This window comes from Spermophilus citellus (genome assembly GCF_964194105.1).
Source record: "Spermophilus citellus genome assembly, chromosome: 4".
Lineage (NCBI taxonomy): Eukaryota > Metazoa > Chordata > Mammalia > Rodentia > Sciuridae > Spermophilus > Spermophilus citellus.
In genome coordinates, this window is record NC_138185.1 from 212490367 (window position 1) to 212507678 (window position 17312).

A 17312-nucleotide genomic window follows, 5' to 3' on the forward strand; every position below is an offset into this window, starting at 1 on the left:
TGAACTCAAGATCCTCCTGTCTGACTCCCGAGCTACTGGGATTACAGGTAGGTTCCACCAAGCTCGGCTCTCTTCCAATTATTGTAATGATCAGCCAGGTTTGAGAAATAACAAACACAGACTACAAGAAAGTTTGCAGTGACTCCTGCCAGATCTTAAAAAGTTGCTACTGGACCCACATAAACACACAAAAAATATTGATCACATTAATATCTATTCTGAATTGCCTTTTCAAGTAGACTTTTGTTGAATGAATGAAGTTCCCTATGCCATAAATACTGAGCTGTCACAAGATATTTTTAATAGATTACAGTGAGGTTTGATCAGTTTTAATTCTTAAGAATACCATATACCACAATTAAAGAGTTACAACACCAACCATTTTTTCTAAAAAAAAAAAAAGCTATACCTAAAAACAGTGAATTATAATTATTATTCTAACCTGCAACCATATAGTATGATATACTTTTCAAAGTATTTCAGATGCACTGTCATTTATACTCCTGATCATTTTGTGAAATACATTCACCATGTTTTAACAACAACAAAAAATGCACTCCAAAATCTATTTCTACAAAATATGTAAATAATGAGTCCTGGTCATCCCTATAAGGAAACCAGAGGCAAGTTAACATCAATGGTCTTCACTGATATAAATTATCTAAAAACTTTTGATAATACCTGCTACAATAAGAACAAACTTACAAAAAAAATGGTGATTAGGCAGTAACTAGGAAAATAAATTTTAAAAGCTATCACATCCTCTGGGAACACAACTGACAAAAGTATACAGTCCAGGCTACTGATGTGTATCTTCATGATAAAACTAGTACTAGTCTAGTATATTTTATAACAGTCTTAAACACGTTGTGAACACACCATAACTAGAGAATTACACCAACATAATTTGAATATATAGAAAAATAACTCAGAAAGTCCTGTATTATTTCTGATATGCTAATGTCCATTTCCATATATAAACCAGTTACTGGAATAAATACTAGTAAAGGATAAGTGACTACAGAAGTATAGTATATACAGAGATATGGCAAACAGAAGACAATTACAAGTAATGCAGAAAAAATGATGAGAAGTCAGATGGCACCATCACTGGCAATCCTAGATGACAGGAAGATTTTAGGAGAATCACCAAACAAATGAAATAGTGTCATGATTCAATCTTTACAACCAATACAGCACTTAACATTTTCAAATCCTAAGGACAATGACCTGCTCATTTTGGAATAAACTTAGACCCAAATTAAGGCATATTTGACTAATAAGTTTTAAGTAAGTTTTAAGCAAACATGGAAACAAAGCCAATAATGAAAATAGTATTTCACTAATGCTTATATTACAGTAACATTGTTTTTTCACAAAGCATCACATTTGTGAATGCTACATCTTCTGCTGTTAAATAATTGAAAATTACTGGAGTAGTTTCTTATAAGTCAAACACTGAATTGAAAAAAATTCAAGTTTTAAGATTTGCCTGATCTATTTCACAAGACACTTTTAATTGGTTTATTCTATTTCACAAACAAAAGCGATCTCCATAATTACTATGAAATTTTCTGAGCCCTTTGACTGATTTCTAAATTATATTCCCAGTACTATATTAAATTTGTGCCACCAATTTCAATATGCTATATGACTCAGATTTTCCTACTTCATTGCAACTTTTCAGAAAACTTAATTGCTATAAATTATTTAATTATGTACATTTGCATAAATCAGGCATGTATTTAATTATGCAAAATTATAGTATGTTTGTCATTTTGAAATATTTTGAGATATAAATACTGTGCAACTATTTCAGAAGATGTCAAAGGCATTACCTTCCTTACAGTTTATTGACCAGTTCTAAAAATTCAAGTAGTGTGTTATATAGTAAAGCCTCTAATTACTGGGGAAGAATAAATGAGACATAATTTACCCCAATCATATCTAGTTTTGGAAGGCTTTAGTATCATACTTCTCTCATAATCAATAAGGAGTAAAAATTCATGTGCACTACAAAAACCTCAATATCCTTCACACCAGCACCACTTACTGAATTTAACCTAACCAACAATATCTGGAGGAGGACTTTAGTATAGACTGCTTGATCTAGGTAAAGCTAGGATGCCTGGTGCTCTAGGTGGCAGAATACATGGAAAAGGGGAGGAGAGACTTGAAAAGATGGCTGGGGACTGGAGTAAACTCTCCTCTGGGGGTGAATAACTACATAAATATTTACTATGAGTCCTGTTGTATTAGTAATTTGGACAGTTATACTAGTTTTGTAACCCTAATCACTACTACTACAAAAAAAAAAGAAAAGAAAAAAATACTAACTTGAAGAAAATGAAATGTCTTGTCAAGATCCTTTCCACAGCAATACATTAGGTACAATCTGGAAAATTTTCACTTTGATGTCTTTTTAAAAATTATTTTTAAAAAACACTCTTTAGTCCCTATTCTACAATTTCAATTTTTGTTTTTAGTTTTACTCCATCTTGTCCTACCTTTGGTTTGTTCTAGTACTCCTTTTCCCTCCTAGACATTACAGATATACAGAGATACAAAATAGAACAACTTAAGCAATTTAAGTACCACAACTTATTGCCTACAAGACATCAAACCAAGATAGTGGATTTAAATCCTGTGAAACATACATAAAGGAATAAAATTAAGCTACCAAACTCAAACACAAAATCTCTGTTAAAAACCCAGAAGCATGGCTGGGGAGGCTGAGGCAGGAGGATCATGAGTTCAAAGCAAGCCTCAGCAAAAGCAAGGCACTAAGCAACTCAGTGAGATCCTGTCTCTAAATAAAATACAAAAATAGGGCTGGGGATGTGGCTCACTGGTCCAGTGGCCCCGAGTTCAATCCCCACTATCCCCCCAAAACAAACAAAAAAACCCAACAACAATAAAGAAAAAACCGAGAACCAACACATACACATTCTCAAAATCTTTTTTAATATATAATTCTCCATAAAGGACAAGACTTGTGCTTGAGGCAATAATCAATAGCCCAGAGTAATTGCTGAAGCTCCTAACTTTACCACAAAAGTTCTACTGAGATATTAATTGAAAATTCCGTTTAAAATATACTGCTTACTAAAGAAATGTAAACAAGCACTGGGGCCAACTTTAAGATACTGTTTAAGAAAGAATAAAACTATATATACACATCCAACACCTGTGACTTAAATAAACTAAAAAGGAAAGTAAGTTTATTGAGAAGTACCTTAATGAAGATGAACCAAGAGAACTGGAAACCAGTGGAATTATTTGCTTATGAGACCTACCCAAAGCCGCCTTTGGGTACGCAAATTTTAACCTCCAATGAATTGCCTGAGGTTGGCTGGGTTTCTTTCCTATCTGCTCATAATTGCAGGCAGTGAAACCTGAACTAATAATTATGGCCAAGAGGTGAATGCCTTCCAGCGTGCCACCCCGGGGCACACCCCAGGACCAGTGGACAGCTAGCGGTGCTCTGCTGAGTTCTCTATTAAGGATGTTTCCCCTGGCTCTTGAAGAATTCGTTTAATAAAAAATCTCCCGGGGACTTTTAAAAAAACACAAAAGTGCTAACAAAATAACCCTTTTCGCAGTTTTCATAATTTTGATGGGTGTATGTTGCAAAGCCATCAAACCGAACTCCCGGGAGAACCTGCGGACCTGACCTTACAGGGTCGAGAAGGTCCCTAGATAGGAAGAGGGGGAAAGCAGAGCACCTACTGGGTGGGCTCGGGACCCGACAGCTGCAGGTCCCACTCCTAGGGACATCGCCCGCAGCAGCACCCACAGGTGCAAACTCGAGCGCGCGCTGCAGCGGCAGCCCCCCGCCCGTACCTGATGATGTCGTCGCTGTGGCCCCGGTAGAACTTCTGCCGGTGCTCCCGCGGGCTGTACACCACGCCGACCCCCGCCACGAAGTACACGATCTCCTTGGCCGCGGTGTAGTAGAGGTTGTTGCGGCACTGGTGGCCCCGGTAGCCGTACACCCACTCGAGCCGCAGGTGGCAACTCGGGGCGCTCCGGGCCGCCATGTCGCGGCGCCCACCCCGCCGCTCCGGTTCGGGCCCGCGGCGGCCCCGGGAGGCAGCGGCCCCGCGAAAAACGCCCTCCCGCGGGCGGCCGGCACTTCCCGCCCGCCGCGTCCTCTAAGCTGCGCCCCGCAGGTGCATCTCGCCGGTGTGGCCGCCGCCGCCTCAGCCCACGGGCGGGAGGACAACCCTCGCCTCGCGGAACATGCTGAGGGCCGCGGGCGCCGCCGGCCGTCAAGTGGGTGCCTCGAGCCCTCCGCCCGCCTCGGCTCGCCGCGTCTGCTCAGCCCGCAGCGCCGAGGCCGTGAGAGGAGCAGAGCGAGGGGCCCGCCTCCAGCCCGCAGCGCCGCGTCTCTCTCAGCCGCCGCCCGCGCACCAGCTTGCGGCCCGAGTCACCTGCGGCGCTCGCGCTCAGCCGCGGCCTCGTCGCCACAGCCCGGCGGGCCCGCGCCGCGCGCTCTCGAGCCGAGCTGCGCTGAGCTGAGCGGCGGGCGCGCGGCCCCGCGCTCGCCCCGCCCCTGTCGCGCTCGCCCCGCCCCGCCCGGAGCCGTGAGAGGCCGGGAGTTGCCTGGGCCGCAGCCAGGGTGGAGGTCCCGCGCGGTCGCTTTCCTGCCTAGCCAGCGTCCCGAGCCCCAGTGGCCGGTTCCCACCCGCCTCTCAGGCCCTGGGCGAACCCTCGGGGACCCCGGGTTCCTGTTGCCCGGCGCCCTTGCCCAGGAAACGCCTGCGGGTCTCTCCTGGCGCCTGCTACCCGACCTGGGCGGTCTGTACCTGGGAGTTAACACCAAGATGCTAACTTCATTCTTTTTGCTTTTCTCTGGCACCTTGTGTTTTTCTTGCTGCCAGGTAGTGTTATTTGATTAAATGGGAATAAAATCGGACTTCCTAAGCATACATTTGACACGTCAGGTCCAATTTCCTAATAAATAGCAAAGATGCCTGGATTTTTTTTTTTAAAAAAATTGCTGTTTTGGATATCGCCCATAGCCTCCTGATTAAAAGATATCTTGTGGGGTATGTCATATGTCGTAATAATCGCAAGTCAGATGGTTTAAATCTTGTGATCAAGTGAATGTCGGAGAAAAGATGTTGGCTATTTAAATTTAAGCAGTATAATTAGAAAAGATATTTTGTTGCTATAAGTTCATGATACATTAATTACTGGTTACATGTATTTTGTTGCTATAAGTTCATGATACATTAATTACTGGTTACATGTAATTTTTATGAGATGGGGTTTAAAATATTTTCAGATTTTTCAGCACAATGTGTATAGATCCCATGATACATATTTAAGACTCAGATTAATAACAGATTTAAGTAATTTATTTCCTATTATCATATTTTCCATTACAATTTTTAATGACCCAAGGGTAGAGTGTGAAGTAAAAACATTGTTAATTAAACCATCCTCAGATGACAACTGAAGACCAAAAGAGATGGCTAAGGCACAAAGGTAGCTAGAAAATGAGCCAGTAATGAATATTCAAGGAAAAAAAAACCAGCTTTATATAATCTATTATTACTAAGGTCATATCAGAACGTTCTATCAGGCTAGATGAGATACCAACATCCAGAACCTTAGAAAATAAAATAAAGATGTAGGGTAAAGAACCAAAATGTTCCTCAGATCTACAAGTGGACATCTGTTAGACATTTAAAATAAAAGATACAATATCCCTTCTGGTCATCTATTTCTTGAACTGTGAATTCCTAGTATGGAGTTCTATATTCCATATATTTTAAATAGTTTCTAAAATTCAAGCAAATAACAAATTATTTGCTGGCTACTATTATGTACTGGCACTGTGCTAGGTATTCTTAGGTCTATAAGAAGAAACAGGACAAACTATGTAAGATGTAAAAGCCAAAATTCATGCTATTAATTCTAGTTAGGTAATACAGAAAATTTATGAATTATAATATTTTAATAATGTTAATAAAACAACTCTATAACCATACCTTTGATCAGTCTGTTTTATGTACAAAGCCAAGCACTGTGCCTGACACTATAGTGGATGTTCCATACATATTCACCAGCCATTAAATATAAAACAAGGGGCTGGGATTGTGGCTCAGCTGTAGAGTACTCGCCTAGCAGGTGGAAGGCCCTGGGTTCAATCCTCAGCACCACATAAAAATAAATAAAATAAAGATACTGTGTCCATTTACAACCAAAAACTAAATATTTAAATTATATACATTATATATATATATATATATATATATATATATATATATATATACACATATATATAACAAAATGTCATGTTGTCATAATATGATTCCTCTTATTTTATTCATGAATACTTGAACCTTTCATAACATGAGCCTTTTCTGATATCCAGTACTGTATTGGTCAGGACTCTGTTTGTACATGACAAAACCACTAAAGATGAGCTAAGATAAAAATAAATCTTAATATCTCATAAGATTGAAAAGCCCTAGAATTGACATCAGTGAGCCTAGGCCCTAGAACTCAAGTGATGCCATTAGAACCAAATAACCAGAATTCATTCATGTCTGCTTTGGATTAACTCCATTGCCAGACAAGCAAAATAGCTGCCACCAACTCCAGTTATACATTCTACCCCTCAGCAATCCCCGTGAAAACAGCTTTTTTCTCCGTGGTTCCTGAAAGAACTGTTGGGCGACTCCCAACAGTTCCCCTGGAGACTTCAGACTTCAGCCCGCTTGGCTCTGATTGGGTGACTTGAGTTATGTACCATCCTTGGATCCGGAGCCACAGAGTAGTGACAGATGCACCAAAGTCATGGGAAGGGAGAGAGGGGGAGTGATCAAAACAAGGAAAATTAAAGTGGTATCATCAGAATATGAAGGAATAGATGTCAGCACTTATTTGAATGCTTCATTATCCCATCTTCATTTACCAAATCAAAAATACCTGCAGTTTAATTAAAAATAAAAAACAGGTGTTGGTAAATAAATGCACCTTTAAGACAAGACTCCTAGCCAGATTGCCATCCAAAGAGCCTCCTCTGAAAAAAATCCTGAAGCTTGCACCAGATGTCTGGCAGAAAAAACAGCAGATGTTCTCTACCATTAACCATATTTCCACATGCCTATTAGATTCCACCTAAAACCTTCAACAACTGGTATGTAATCCAAGTCCAAGTATCCAAGCATCTTCTCCTACACATCTGCACATCTTACCATCCTCTCTTTTGTATTAAAAACATCAGTATTACCTCGTTAGGCAAATTAGAAGGGAAGACATTATCTTTGGTTTATCACTACTTCTAACTCCCCATGTCTTCCTTATGAAGTTCTTCTGACTCTACTTAGAAATATCACTAACCCTTACTCCTGTTTATATCCTCCCAAAACCTGCTGCTACTGTTCAGTTCAAATTCTCTTTTCCCTAAATTTGAATTATCTGTTTAAAAAATCACATATCTGATCATGGTACTCACTCTTTTTTAAGAACCTTTTCTAGAAGCAATTTAGTAATAAGCATCTTAAACCTCAAGATGTTCTTATCCTTTGACTCACTAATTTCTCATCTGGATACCTATTCCAATGCAGATCAAGATTCATGTATCAAAATATTTTTTATAATTCTTTTTTTTAATGTATGCTTTTTTTTAAAGAGAGAGTGAGAGAGGAGAGAGAGAGAGAGAGAATTTTTAATATTTATTTTTTAGTTCTCGGCGGACACAACATCTTTGTTGCTATGTGGTGCTGAGGATTGAACCCGGGCCGCACGCATGCCAGGCAAGCGCGCTACCGCTTGAGCCACATCCCCAGCTATTTTTTATAATTCTTGCCTAGCATACAGAAGGTCTTGGGTTTAACTCCCCAGATCACAAAAAAAAAAAAAGGTTTAAGCAAATTGATTCGCCAATATGACAAAATATTATAAAATCGTTGACAATTAGGTTTCAGACAAATTTGGGGAACACTGAAATTTCTCATAGTAGAATTTTTAAAAAGTGTATAAAAGCAGAATACAAAAAAATAAAGAATGAGCTCAGTTGTATAATACAATGAAGACTGTAGCAAAGGACACACATTAAAAGTTTTGTAATATTATGGGTAATTTTAAAACTTTTCTGGGGGTATTTTCTAGGTTCTTTTAAAAATACATACGAGGAAAGAATCTTTTTTTCTCAGAATTTGTCACGAGAAGAGAATTCTGTTAGGAAAAATACCTGAACGAGTGCTTGGCACAGAAAATGAGAGCCTAAATGAGCTGAAGGTGGGCAGAGCTGTTCTGCATAAGGAATTCCTAGCTCCAGGAAGATGAGGGAGGAATAAAGTCAGAGAGATGACAAAATTACGAGTCTCTCCAAAACCTCTCAAATCTTGAAGTTTTTTTTTTCAATTCATGAATTGGTAGGTGGATTTTTAAAAATGGAAACTGGAGAAATGGGGCTTCTCATCTGAGCTGATGTAGCAAAGCCACAGGAAAAGAATCGTAACGTTATCGAGGAGGACGAGGGGAAGCCCTGGATTCTGACAGGAGGTGAACTTGGAGTTCAAGCCATACTAGATTTTCAAGTGGTAGAGAAGTCCAACTAATATTTCAATCACACACACCCAGTGCTTCCGTAATTAGGAAAAAATAATGAAAGTAGCTTCAAACAAACATTAGGCAGCTTCTAGTTGACTACAGAATAAAGGATCAGCTACCCATAGTGACACAAAAAACGTCCAACTGTTACTTGTGCCCTGGGTCAGAGGCTGGGGCTGGACCAGGTCCAGCTACTGCTGTCTGAGGAGTCCTGTTAACAGAGACAGAGTTGGTAGTGAAACAGGAAAGGAGTTTATCTTGGTTCGACCAGACCAGGAGATGCTTGTTTAGAAAAATTCTCTCCCATACATATGGGAAGGACAACAGTGAAAGCTAAGACAGACAGACAGACAGACACACACACACACACACACACACACACACACACACACGCTGTGGTTTGGCAGCAAGTGTGGTTCTGCAGGGTCCTGCTTGCATACTTCTTTTTTTTTTTTAATTTTTTATTGGTTGTTCACAACATTACAAAGCTCTTGACATATCATATTTCATACATTAGATTGAAGTGGGTTATGAACCCCCAATTTTACCCCAAATGCAGATTGCAGAATCACATCGGAGGGCCAGGGTTTGGAGGGCAGTTTCCATTCAGTTTCTGTTGCCGTCTGAGATGACTGAGGGAAGCTGGGACATAGTCCTCAGAAGGAATTTGTCATGCTGATACCTTGATCTCAGGTTTCTCACCTTCCAGAGCAGCAACAATAAAATTTTGTTGTTTAAACCACTCAGTGGCAGCCCTGGCAAACTACTCCACACCTCTTCTCTGTAGCTTGCTGTGACATCCTCGCACTCTCCAGAGCTAGTTAGGTTTCATTTGGATTCTAGAACATTTTATAAAATCATACGTACCTTACAGCAGCACTGATCATATTGGATTTAGGGAACTATGTATCTACACTTCTAGAATATGTATGCTGTTTATGCTTTTATAGTCTCTAATCCTCTTTCTTTACTTAATCAAAATCTTAACCTGCGGGGGCTGGGGTTGTGGCTCAGTGGTAGAGCGCTCGCCTGGCATGTGCGAGGCCCTGGGTTCGATCCGCAGCACCACATAAAAATAAATAAACAAGATATTGTGTCCAGCTAAAAAATAAATATTAAAAAATCAAGAAAACAGCATGCAACAATGATTAAGGCACTGATGTTACAATGGGAAAGAGTAAACCCAGAAGAGTAAAGTTGAAGAAAAGGAAATGAAGAGAGGAAAGATCCGAAGCAATTGAAGTGACATTACTGCCTGGCCACTACTGAGAAGAAACAGAACAGGTGTAGCCATGTGGCATGTAGGATTTCCTTCATGGGATGATAGGACAAACTGTGTCTTAGAGTAATCCATACGAAAGAGAAAGGAGGAGCCCAGCATAGTGGGGCACGCCTGTAATCGCAGTGACTCAGGAGGCTGAGGCAGGAGGATCATAAGTTTGAGGCTAGCCTCAGCAATTAAGTGAGACCCTGTCTCAAAAAAAAAATACAAAGGACTGGGGGTGTGGTTCAGTGGTAGAGTGCCCCCTGGGTTCCATCCCCAGTCCTAAAAAAAGAGAAAGAAAGAGGGGGGCATTTATTTGTCCTGCTCCCAGTACTATTTTCCCAACTGGCTGAACTTCACCTGATGGATAGGTTAAGTTAGTGCCCATACTTTTGCATTACATCAACCAGTTTCTTCTATGGTCTCTCAATCACCAGTGCCTAAACTTCAATTCCCACAGGATAACAGGAGGACCAGGTGATTACAGACTCAGTGAGATGCATTACAAATGAATACAAGAGGAAGTGAGGGGAAAGGGGAAAATAATACAAGGGGGAGAAATGAATTACAGTAGAGGGGGTAGAGAGAGAAGAGGGGAGGGGAGGGGAGGGGAGGGGGGATAGTAGAGGATAGGAAAGGCAGCAGAATACAACAGACATGAGTATGTCAATATGTAAATCAGTGGAAGTGTAACTGATGTGACTCTGCAATCTGTATACGGGGTAAAAATGGGAGTTCATAACCCACTTGAATCAAAGTGTGAAATATGATATATCAAGAACTATGTAATGTTTTGAACAACCAATAAAAAAAATGAATTCCAACTAAGCCTAGGGAACCTAAATATTTTAGAATGAGCAATGAACCTATCTGAACTTTGTCCTGAAGGGAGTGTCATCTTTATCATGTGTACAACAAGTAAAACTATCCCCTGCTCCAGAAGGACACTGTCTTTATCATCCGGGATTATTCATTACAAAAACATACTTGCAAGACAGTCTGGAATAAAAGCAGCCGGTGCCTCTGCTCACAAGACAGGCAGAAACATGAGAGACCCATGAAATATTGTCTCCTAACACAGACCCAACACACTGCAGCAGTGTTAATTTCCTGACTAGAAATGCACCCAAATTGTGATCAAATGTAAAATTTATTTTTGCAGCAACTGAGATTTTTTATTGCACTGGGTTTTGAACTCAGGACTTCACACATGCTAAGCACACATGCACTCTTCCACTGAGCTACACCCTCAGCACCACACTGAGAATATTGAGTTAGTCAAGTAATAGAGCATAGTATAGCAATAGCACAGATTCAAGATGGTGGATTAGAGGAAGCCTGCATTCCTAGTTGTTTTGTGGGTCGGGATTCAAGCAGTGGGAGTACTGCTTCTCAGTAAATTTCACTAAAAATCAATATTAGACAGTCATAGAGTCACAGAGACTCAGAAATTTGGGTACGTTAACAAAGAAGAAAGAGTACATCTGTACCAAGCCAGTTGCAGTACCAGCATCAGCAGTGCTGGTGTACCACAGAGGGGAGGGATAACACAATGGACAGATTTGGAATGGAAAAACCTAGATCAGAAAAGCAGCCTGAATTTAGTTGGTCCAGAGGCTGCACTGTGAACTGGTGTTTGAAAAGTATTCCATGTTTCTCAACTGGTGGTGGAGAGCTGAGGTGGACCCATTTGGAAGCAGCCTTGCTGTGGAGCTAGAAGATCATAGCAAATACTGCCACACTGTCCCAGCAAAAACCTACTGTGCAGCCTAGGATGTTCTTAGCAGAACATGATTAAAACAGACACAGAGAAGATTGTACCCAGGAGAATTCAAGCTAGAAAAGTGAAGGAGAACCCAACTCACTTCCTTTGAGTCTGGCAGCACACATGACCAGCTGAAGTGGGTTGGGAATCTGAACAGGTGGCTGTGAATACTCTCAGGGACTAAGCCTGGGAAGGCTGTGCTCATGGGCAGCAAAGTGTGTGGAGGATTAGCTCCCCTCTCCCATGAATAGAGTTCTTGGAGGCTCCAGAGTTTCAGACTTCCATCAGAGATAAGCAAATGCCAGGCCCTGGGGCAATGTTGACCTAATCTCTCTGGAAAAAACACCACCCAACCAAGTTCCTGCGGCTTGATTAGACCTAAGCCCCAGCAACAGAACTCCCACCATAGAATCTTGCAGCAGCCCCATCCTGAGAGTGCATTATTCTGGTCTGTGTAGACAGAATTCTAACAGACAGTACTTCCTATCCCATCCTACCTTATACAGGTGAGAAGAGAGGCTGAGATTTATTACAACCAGCATCAGTCTTAGGCTGATTTGGGGAAATAATAATACAAAATTTTCTAAAACTTGAGAATGAGATGAACATCCAGACATCCAGATATAGGATGTATTGAGAAATAGACAAGATCAAAAAAGAACCTCTCCATAACACATATAATTAAAGTTCCTAACAGAATTTTAAAGGACTCATAAAAATATAGGTCACATTTAGAGGCAAACCAATCAGAATAACTTCCAATTTCTGATCCAAACTCTAAGAGGCAGGAGGGCTGGGAATGATGTGTTCAAGTCCCGAAAGAAAAAAACTGTAAAGAGGATTGGTATATCCAGCAAAGATACCCTTCCAAATTGAAGAGAAAATTTAAAAATTCCAAGATAAATAGAAAGATAAGTCATAAAAGAATTCATAACTACTGAACTGGCACTATAGAACTTACTTAAAGAAATACTCCACACAGAAGAAACAAAAAACAAACCCAAGAGCTCACAAATGAACAAATCTCATTGGAAAAATTTCTAAGCAGATGAGAAACAGGACCAAATTAAATTCAAAATGGCAGGAATTAATAAACATCTGTCTCTAATAACATTAAATGTAATTTGTCTCAACTCTCCAATTAAGATATTGGCTGTCAGAATGGATTAGAAAACAAAACCCAACTACATGTTGTTTGCAAGAGACACACTTTATAGGCAAAGACAGCCACAAGCTGAAAGTGAAAGGATGGAAATAGATATACCATGAGAATGGAGCCCCCAAACAAGCAGGAGTAGCAACTCTCATATCTGCCAAAGCAGACTTCAAAACAAAATTAATCAGAAAAGACAAAGAAGATCACTTCATACTGACAAAAGGAACACTCTAACAAGAAGATATAACAATACTAAATATTTATGGCCCAAATATGGGTGCAACTGATTACATAAAAGAGACACTACTCAAGATGGACATCATTATCCAAAGTACATGTATGAAGACACAAATTGGCATGGATATACTTTACGTACAACCAGAGATATGAAAATTGTGCTCTATATGTATAATATGATTATTCAAGAGTTGTGAACTATCATATAGTCACACACATAATTTTCTGCAGAAGGAGAAAAGATAGTGAAGAGAAACAAAGACATGATTTAGGAGATAAGAGCTAAAAATTTTCTAAAATTAATCAAAGGTAACAAACTTAGATTCAAGAAGCTCAGAAAATCTTGAGTAGCGTATCCATAAAGCATAACACATGCACAATCATAGACATCATGGTCAAACCACTGAATATTCTGAGGAAAAAAACAACATAGACAGAGGAAGAAAGATCTGAAAGATTCTATTAAAAAGCAACCAGGGGGCTGGGGATGTGGCGGGGCGCTGGGTTCGATCCTCAGCACCACATAAAATAAAATAAAAGATGTTGTATCCACCAAAAACTGAAAAATAAATATTAAAAAATTCTTTCTTTCTTTCTTTCTCTCCCTCCTACCCCATCCCCTTAAAAAAAAAAAAAGCAACCAGAAGCCAGGGATGGTGATGCATGCCTGTAATCCCAGCCACAGGAGGCTGAAGCAGGAGGATTGACAATTCAAAGCCAGCGTCAGCAATGGCAAGGTGCTAAGCAACTCAGTGAGATCTTGTCTCCAAATAAAATACAAAAAATAGGACTGGGGATGTGGTTGGGTGGCCGAATGCTTCCAAGTTCTATCCCCAGTAGCAAAACAAAACAAAAAACCAGAACTAATAAGTGAATTTAGAAAGGTCACATACAAGGTCAACATATAAGAAACAAATGAAATTTCCTAATGGTTATTTCAATTCAAATCAGTTTGTTAAAAGTCTTTGATTAGCAATAGTATTAAAAATAATTTACAAACAAATAATCAACTCTGCCTAAGTAAAATTCCTCTGAAGATCTAAAAGCTTTATTCACTCTAATTTGGATGAAAATCACATATGAGTTGGGGAAGTATTTCTCATTCTGAGTCTTTCAGGTCATGAGAAATCTGTGATATTAATTTTTGAATATTAAAAAAGAAATTTTTATGTTTCTCAGCACAAGCTAAAAATATCAACTTGTTTTGGAATGGATTTTGATGAGTTTTTTTTTTTTTGCATTCTTCTTTCAGTCCTTCTTTTCTTTTTTTCTTTTGCCGTATTGGGATTGAAGCTAGGACCACTCTATCACTGAGCCACACCCCCAACTGATCCTATTTATTATTTTGAGACAGGGTCTCCCTAAGTTGCCCAGGCTGACCTCCAATTTGTGATCCTCCTGCTTAAGCTTCCTGAGTCCCTGGGATTATAGGCAAGTGCCACTTCATCTAGCTTAATTTTTTATTTTAAGGCGGTTAAAAGACAGACTGTCAGAAATTATAAGAAGTGTTGCACATTTTAATTTTTATCCATATCCTTTAATTCCTCCAACATTAATATTTATTACATTTTCTTTACCATTCATTCTAGATATATGTGTGCATAAATATGTATATATCTATATCTTTCTATATATATGTATGTATGTATGTATATATATATATATATATATATATATATATACACATATACTATTGCCCACCCCCAAAATCCATTTGCAAATTGAACACAATGTCCCTTTTAGTGTGCATTTTTTAAAATATTTATTTTTTTGGTTTTAACTGGACACAATATCTTTATTTTATTTATTTATTTTTATGTGGTGCTGAAGATCAAACCCAGGGCCTCCCAAGTGCTAGGCCTACTGCTGAGCCACAATCCCAGCCCCTTTAGTGTGCATTTTTGTTTAAAAATATATTACCTTTAACATTACAGTAGAAAAAACTTCCAAGTCCAAAATCATGAAATTAACATTGATATCATACCATTATTTGATCTATAAACTAATATTCTTTACAGGAAAAAAATTAAATTAAAATTTAATTTAATCAAGTATCTTAGTCTCATATTGCATTTAGTTTCCACATCTATTTTAATCTGGAAAATTTTCCAAATCTTTATCTTCTATTGTCATGACTTTTAAAGGATGTATATCATTATATTTAAAAGAATGTAGATAATTTACTTTGCAGATTATTCCACCTTTGTGTCCTGTTTGATGTTGCCTCATTACTAGATTCAGGTTGTACATTTTGGACATGAAGCAGCACATCATAGCAAGAGGCTAATGATTTATTTGCTCTATTATTTATTTGCTCTATTATTGGCCATATTAAATCTGATAATTTCGTTAAAGGGTGCTTGCCAGGTTTCTTCACTATAAAGTTACAGTTAATTAGTATCTTGTGAGGAATTAATCAGAATTTTTAATATATAATTTTTATTCATTAGCATTGGGAAAGAAATTGATAATTAATATTTGGAAAGATGTTCATAAGGAGTTTTGGAGGTATAGTAAAAAAACTATAAATTACCAATTTAGAATATTGTTCTTTTGATCTCTGATTGAGTGATGAAAATATATGTGAAAATATTTTTAGCCTACTCACCATGGTCATTAAACTCCAAAGAGAATTTCTATGAACGCTCAGAACAAAAAATCTCACTCCTAGAGTAAATGACCATTCAAAAGACAATCAACTTTTTGGTTATATGTTGAAATTATTTTTTGAAAGGTCACAATGAAACATTTTGCACATTGACAATTCACTACAGATAAACTCATCTAGCAATGACAACCATAAAGCTAGTGCATGCTATTGACTCCAACAGCAAAGAGAGGATCAAAACTAGGAATTATAGGAAAAAGAGAGATGTATGTAAATTTATATAAAATTTCTTGGGATGGAAGTTTTCTGTTTGGTTTTATGAGCAACTTTAGGTATAGCATTCAATTAAATAATCTATACTATGAAGTGTTAATTTTTATCAAGTGCTAATGAATACTTGGATCTTTAAACTTAAAGTGATCCATAACTTGTATTTAGAATATTACTGAGAAGAAAGTCATTTATGAATTTTTTTTTGAGCACATAATATGTGTAGAACATGTTCTAGGCACTGGAGATACAGCAAAGTCTTTATTCTTGGAGCCTACATCTGGGGGGAGAGGAGATGGGAGAAACATCTGATAATATGTACAAGTATACTTATTGAATATACTAGGTGGGGGCTGGAGAGGTAACTCAGTGGTACAGTGTTTGCCTAGAACGTGTGAGGCCCTGGGTTCAATCTCCAGCACACACCCCACACACACACACACACACACAAACACACATAGACAGTGTTAAAGGATACCGGAACCTGACAGTAGGGGAACACGACAGATTTTTATTCAGGAACCATTGCAATAGGGGAAAAGAGATGTTGTCTCAACTCCAAATACAGTAAGAATAAACGGGGGATTTATAGCCAAGGAGTAGGTTGCTAGTGTTGGGGCTGAGGATGGTGGGTAGAAAATCACAAGGATGGGACATAAAGAGGTAGAGAAATTCTTACTAAACTGACTTAACAGGATTCTTGATGAAGGCAGGCCAGAATAATCAGATATTACCTAGAGGATGGTGGGAAATAAGGAATTGATCAAATATGGAAGGTAAGGGATTCTTTCAAAGCTCACTTAGCAGAATTTTTGTTATAACTGGACTCTGAAAGGATGGAATGGAAGCCCAAGATCAAGGCCACGTTGAGAAAAGGGATCAGAGGAACCTTACTAAATTCTGATCAAGAAGACTCTTTGTTAGGAATTGCCGCAGTCTGGCTGGGTACAAAATCACGAGCCACCCACAGCCTTGTAGATTCAAACAGCAATTCTTTATTCCCGAACTCTCACCGGCACTCTACACGCACGTTCTGGGAAAATCCACACCTCCACCGGGCTCTGCATCCCAAATACTCTCTGAATTCCACGAGAACTCAACGGGAACTCAAGGAGCAGGCGCCTGAGGCAGCAGGATAGGCCCTATTCCCAGCAGGATCCACCTTAAGCCTGGAACTGCCCTATTCCCAGCAGGATCCACACCCTAAACCTGGAACCTCCCTAAACCCGGATCAGCCCTGGTCCTTGAGCAGGGTCACCTTTCTCAAACATTCATGCAATGTCACTGCAAATGACCTGGGTCCAAGGCAAGCCCATTTCCACAATGGAGAGTCCTCCCTCTAAGCAACATTGGGTAGGCTGACAAAGAAATTGCCATGCGTCATTCCTACTTGGCTATGGCTCTCAGCAAGGAATCGTAGGCGCTCTGAAGAAAAATGTGG

General features: G+C 39.2%; 1 protein-coding gene across 2 annotated transcripts in view; it reads right to left on the bottom strand.

Moving 5' to 3' along the window:
• Window positions 1–4051, bottom strand: part of EML5 (EMAP like 5) — a 180120-nt gene extending 176069 nt beyond the window's left edge. For both annotated transcript variants that reach the window (XM_081289270.1, XM_081289271.1), the window contains exon 1: window positions 3844–4051. In XM_081289270.1, coding sequence (XP_081145396.1) covers window positions 3844–4040 — 197 coding nt within the window. In that variant the 5' untranslated portion in view covers window positions 4041–4051. The remainder of the gene's footprint in view (window positions 1–3843) is intronic.
• Between the last annotated feature and the right edge of the window lie 13261 nt (window positions 4052–17312).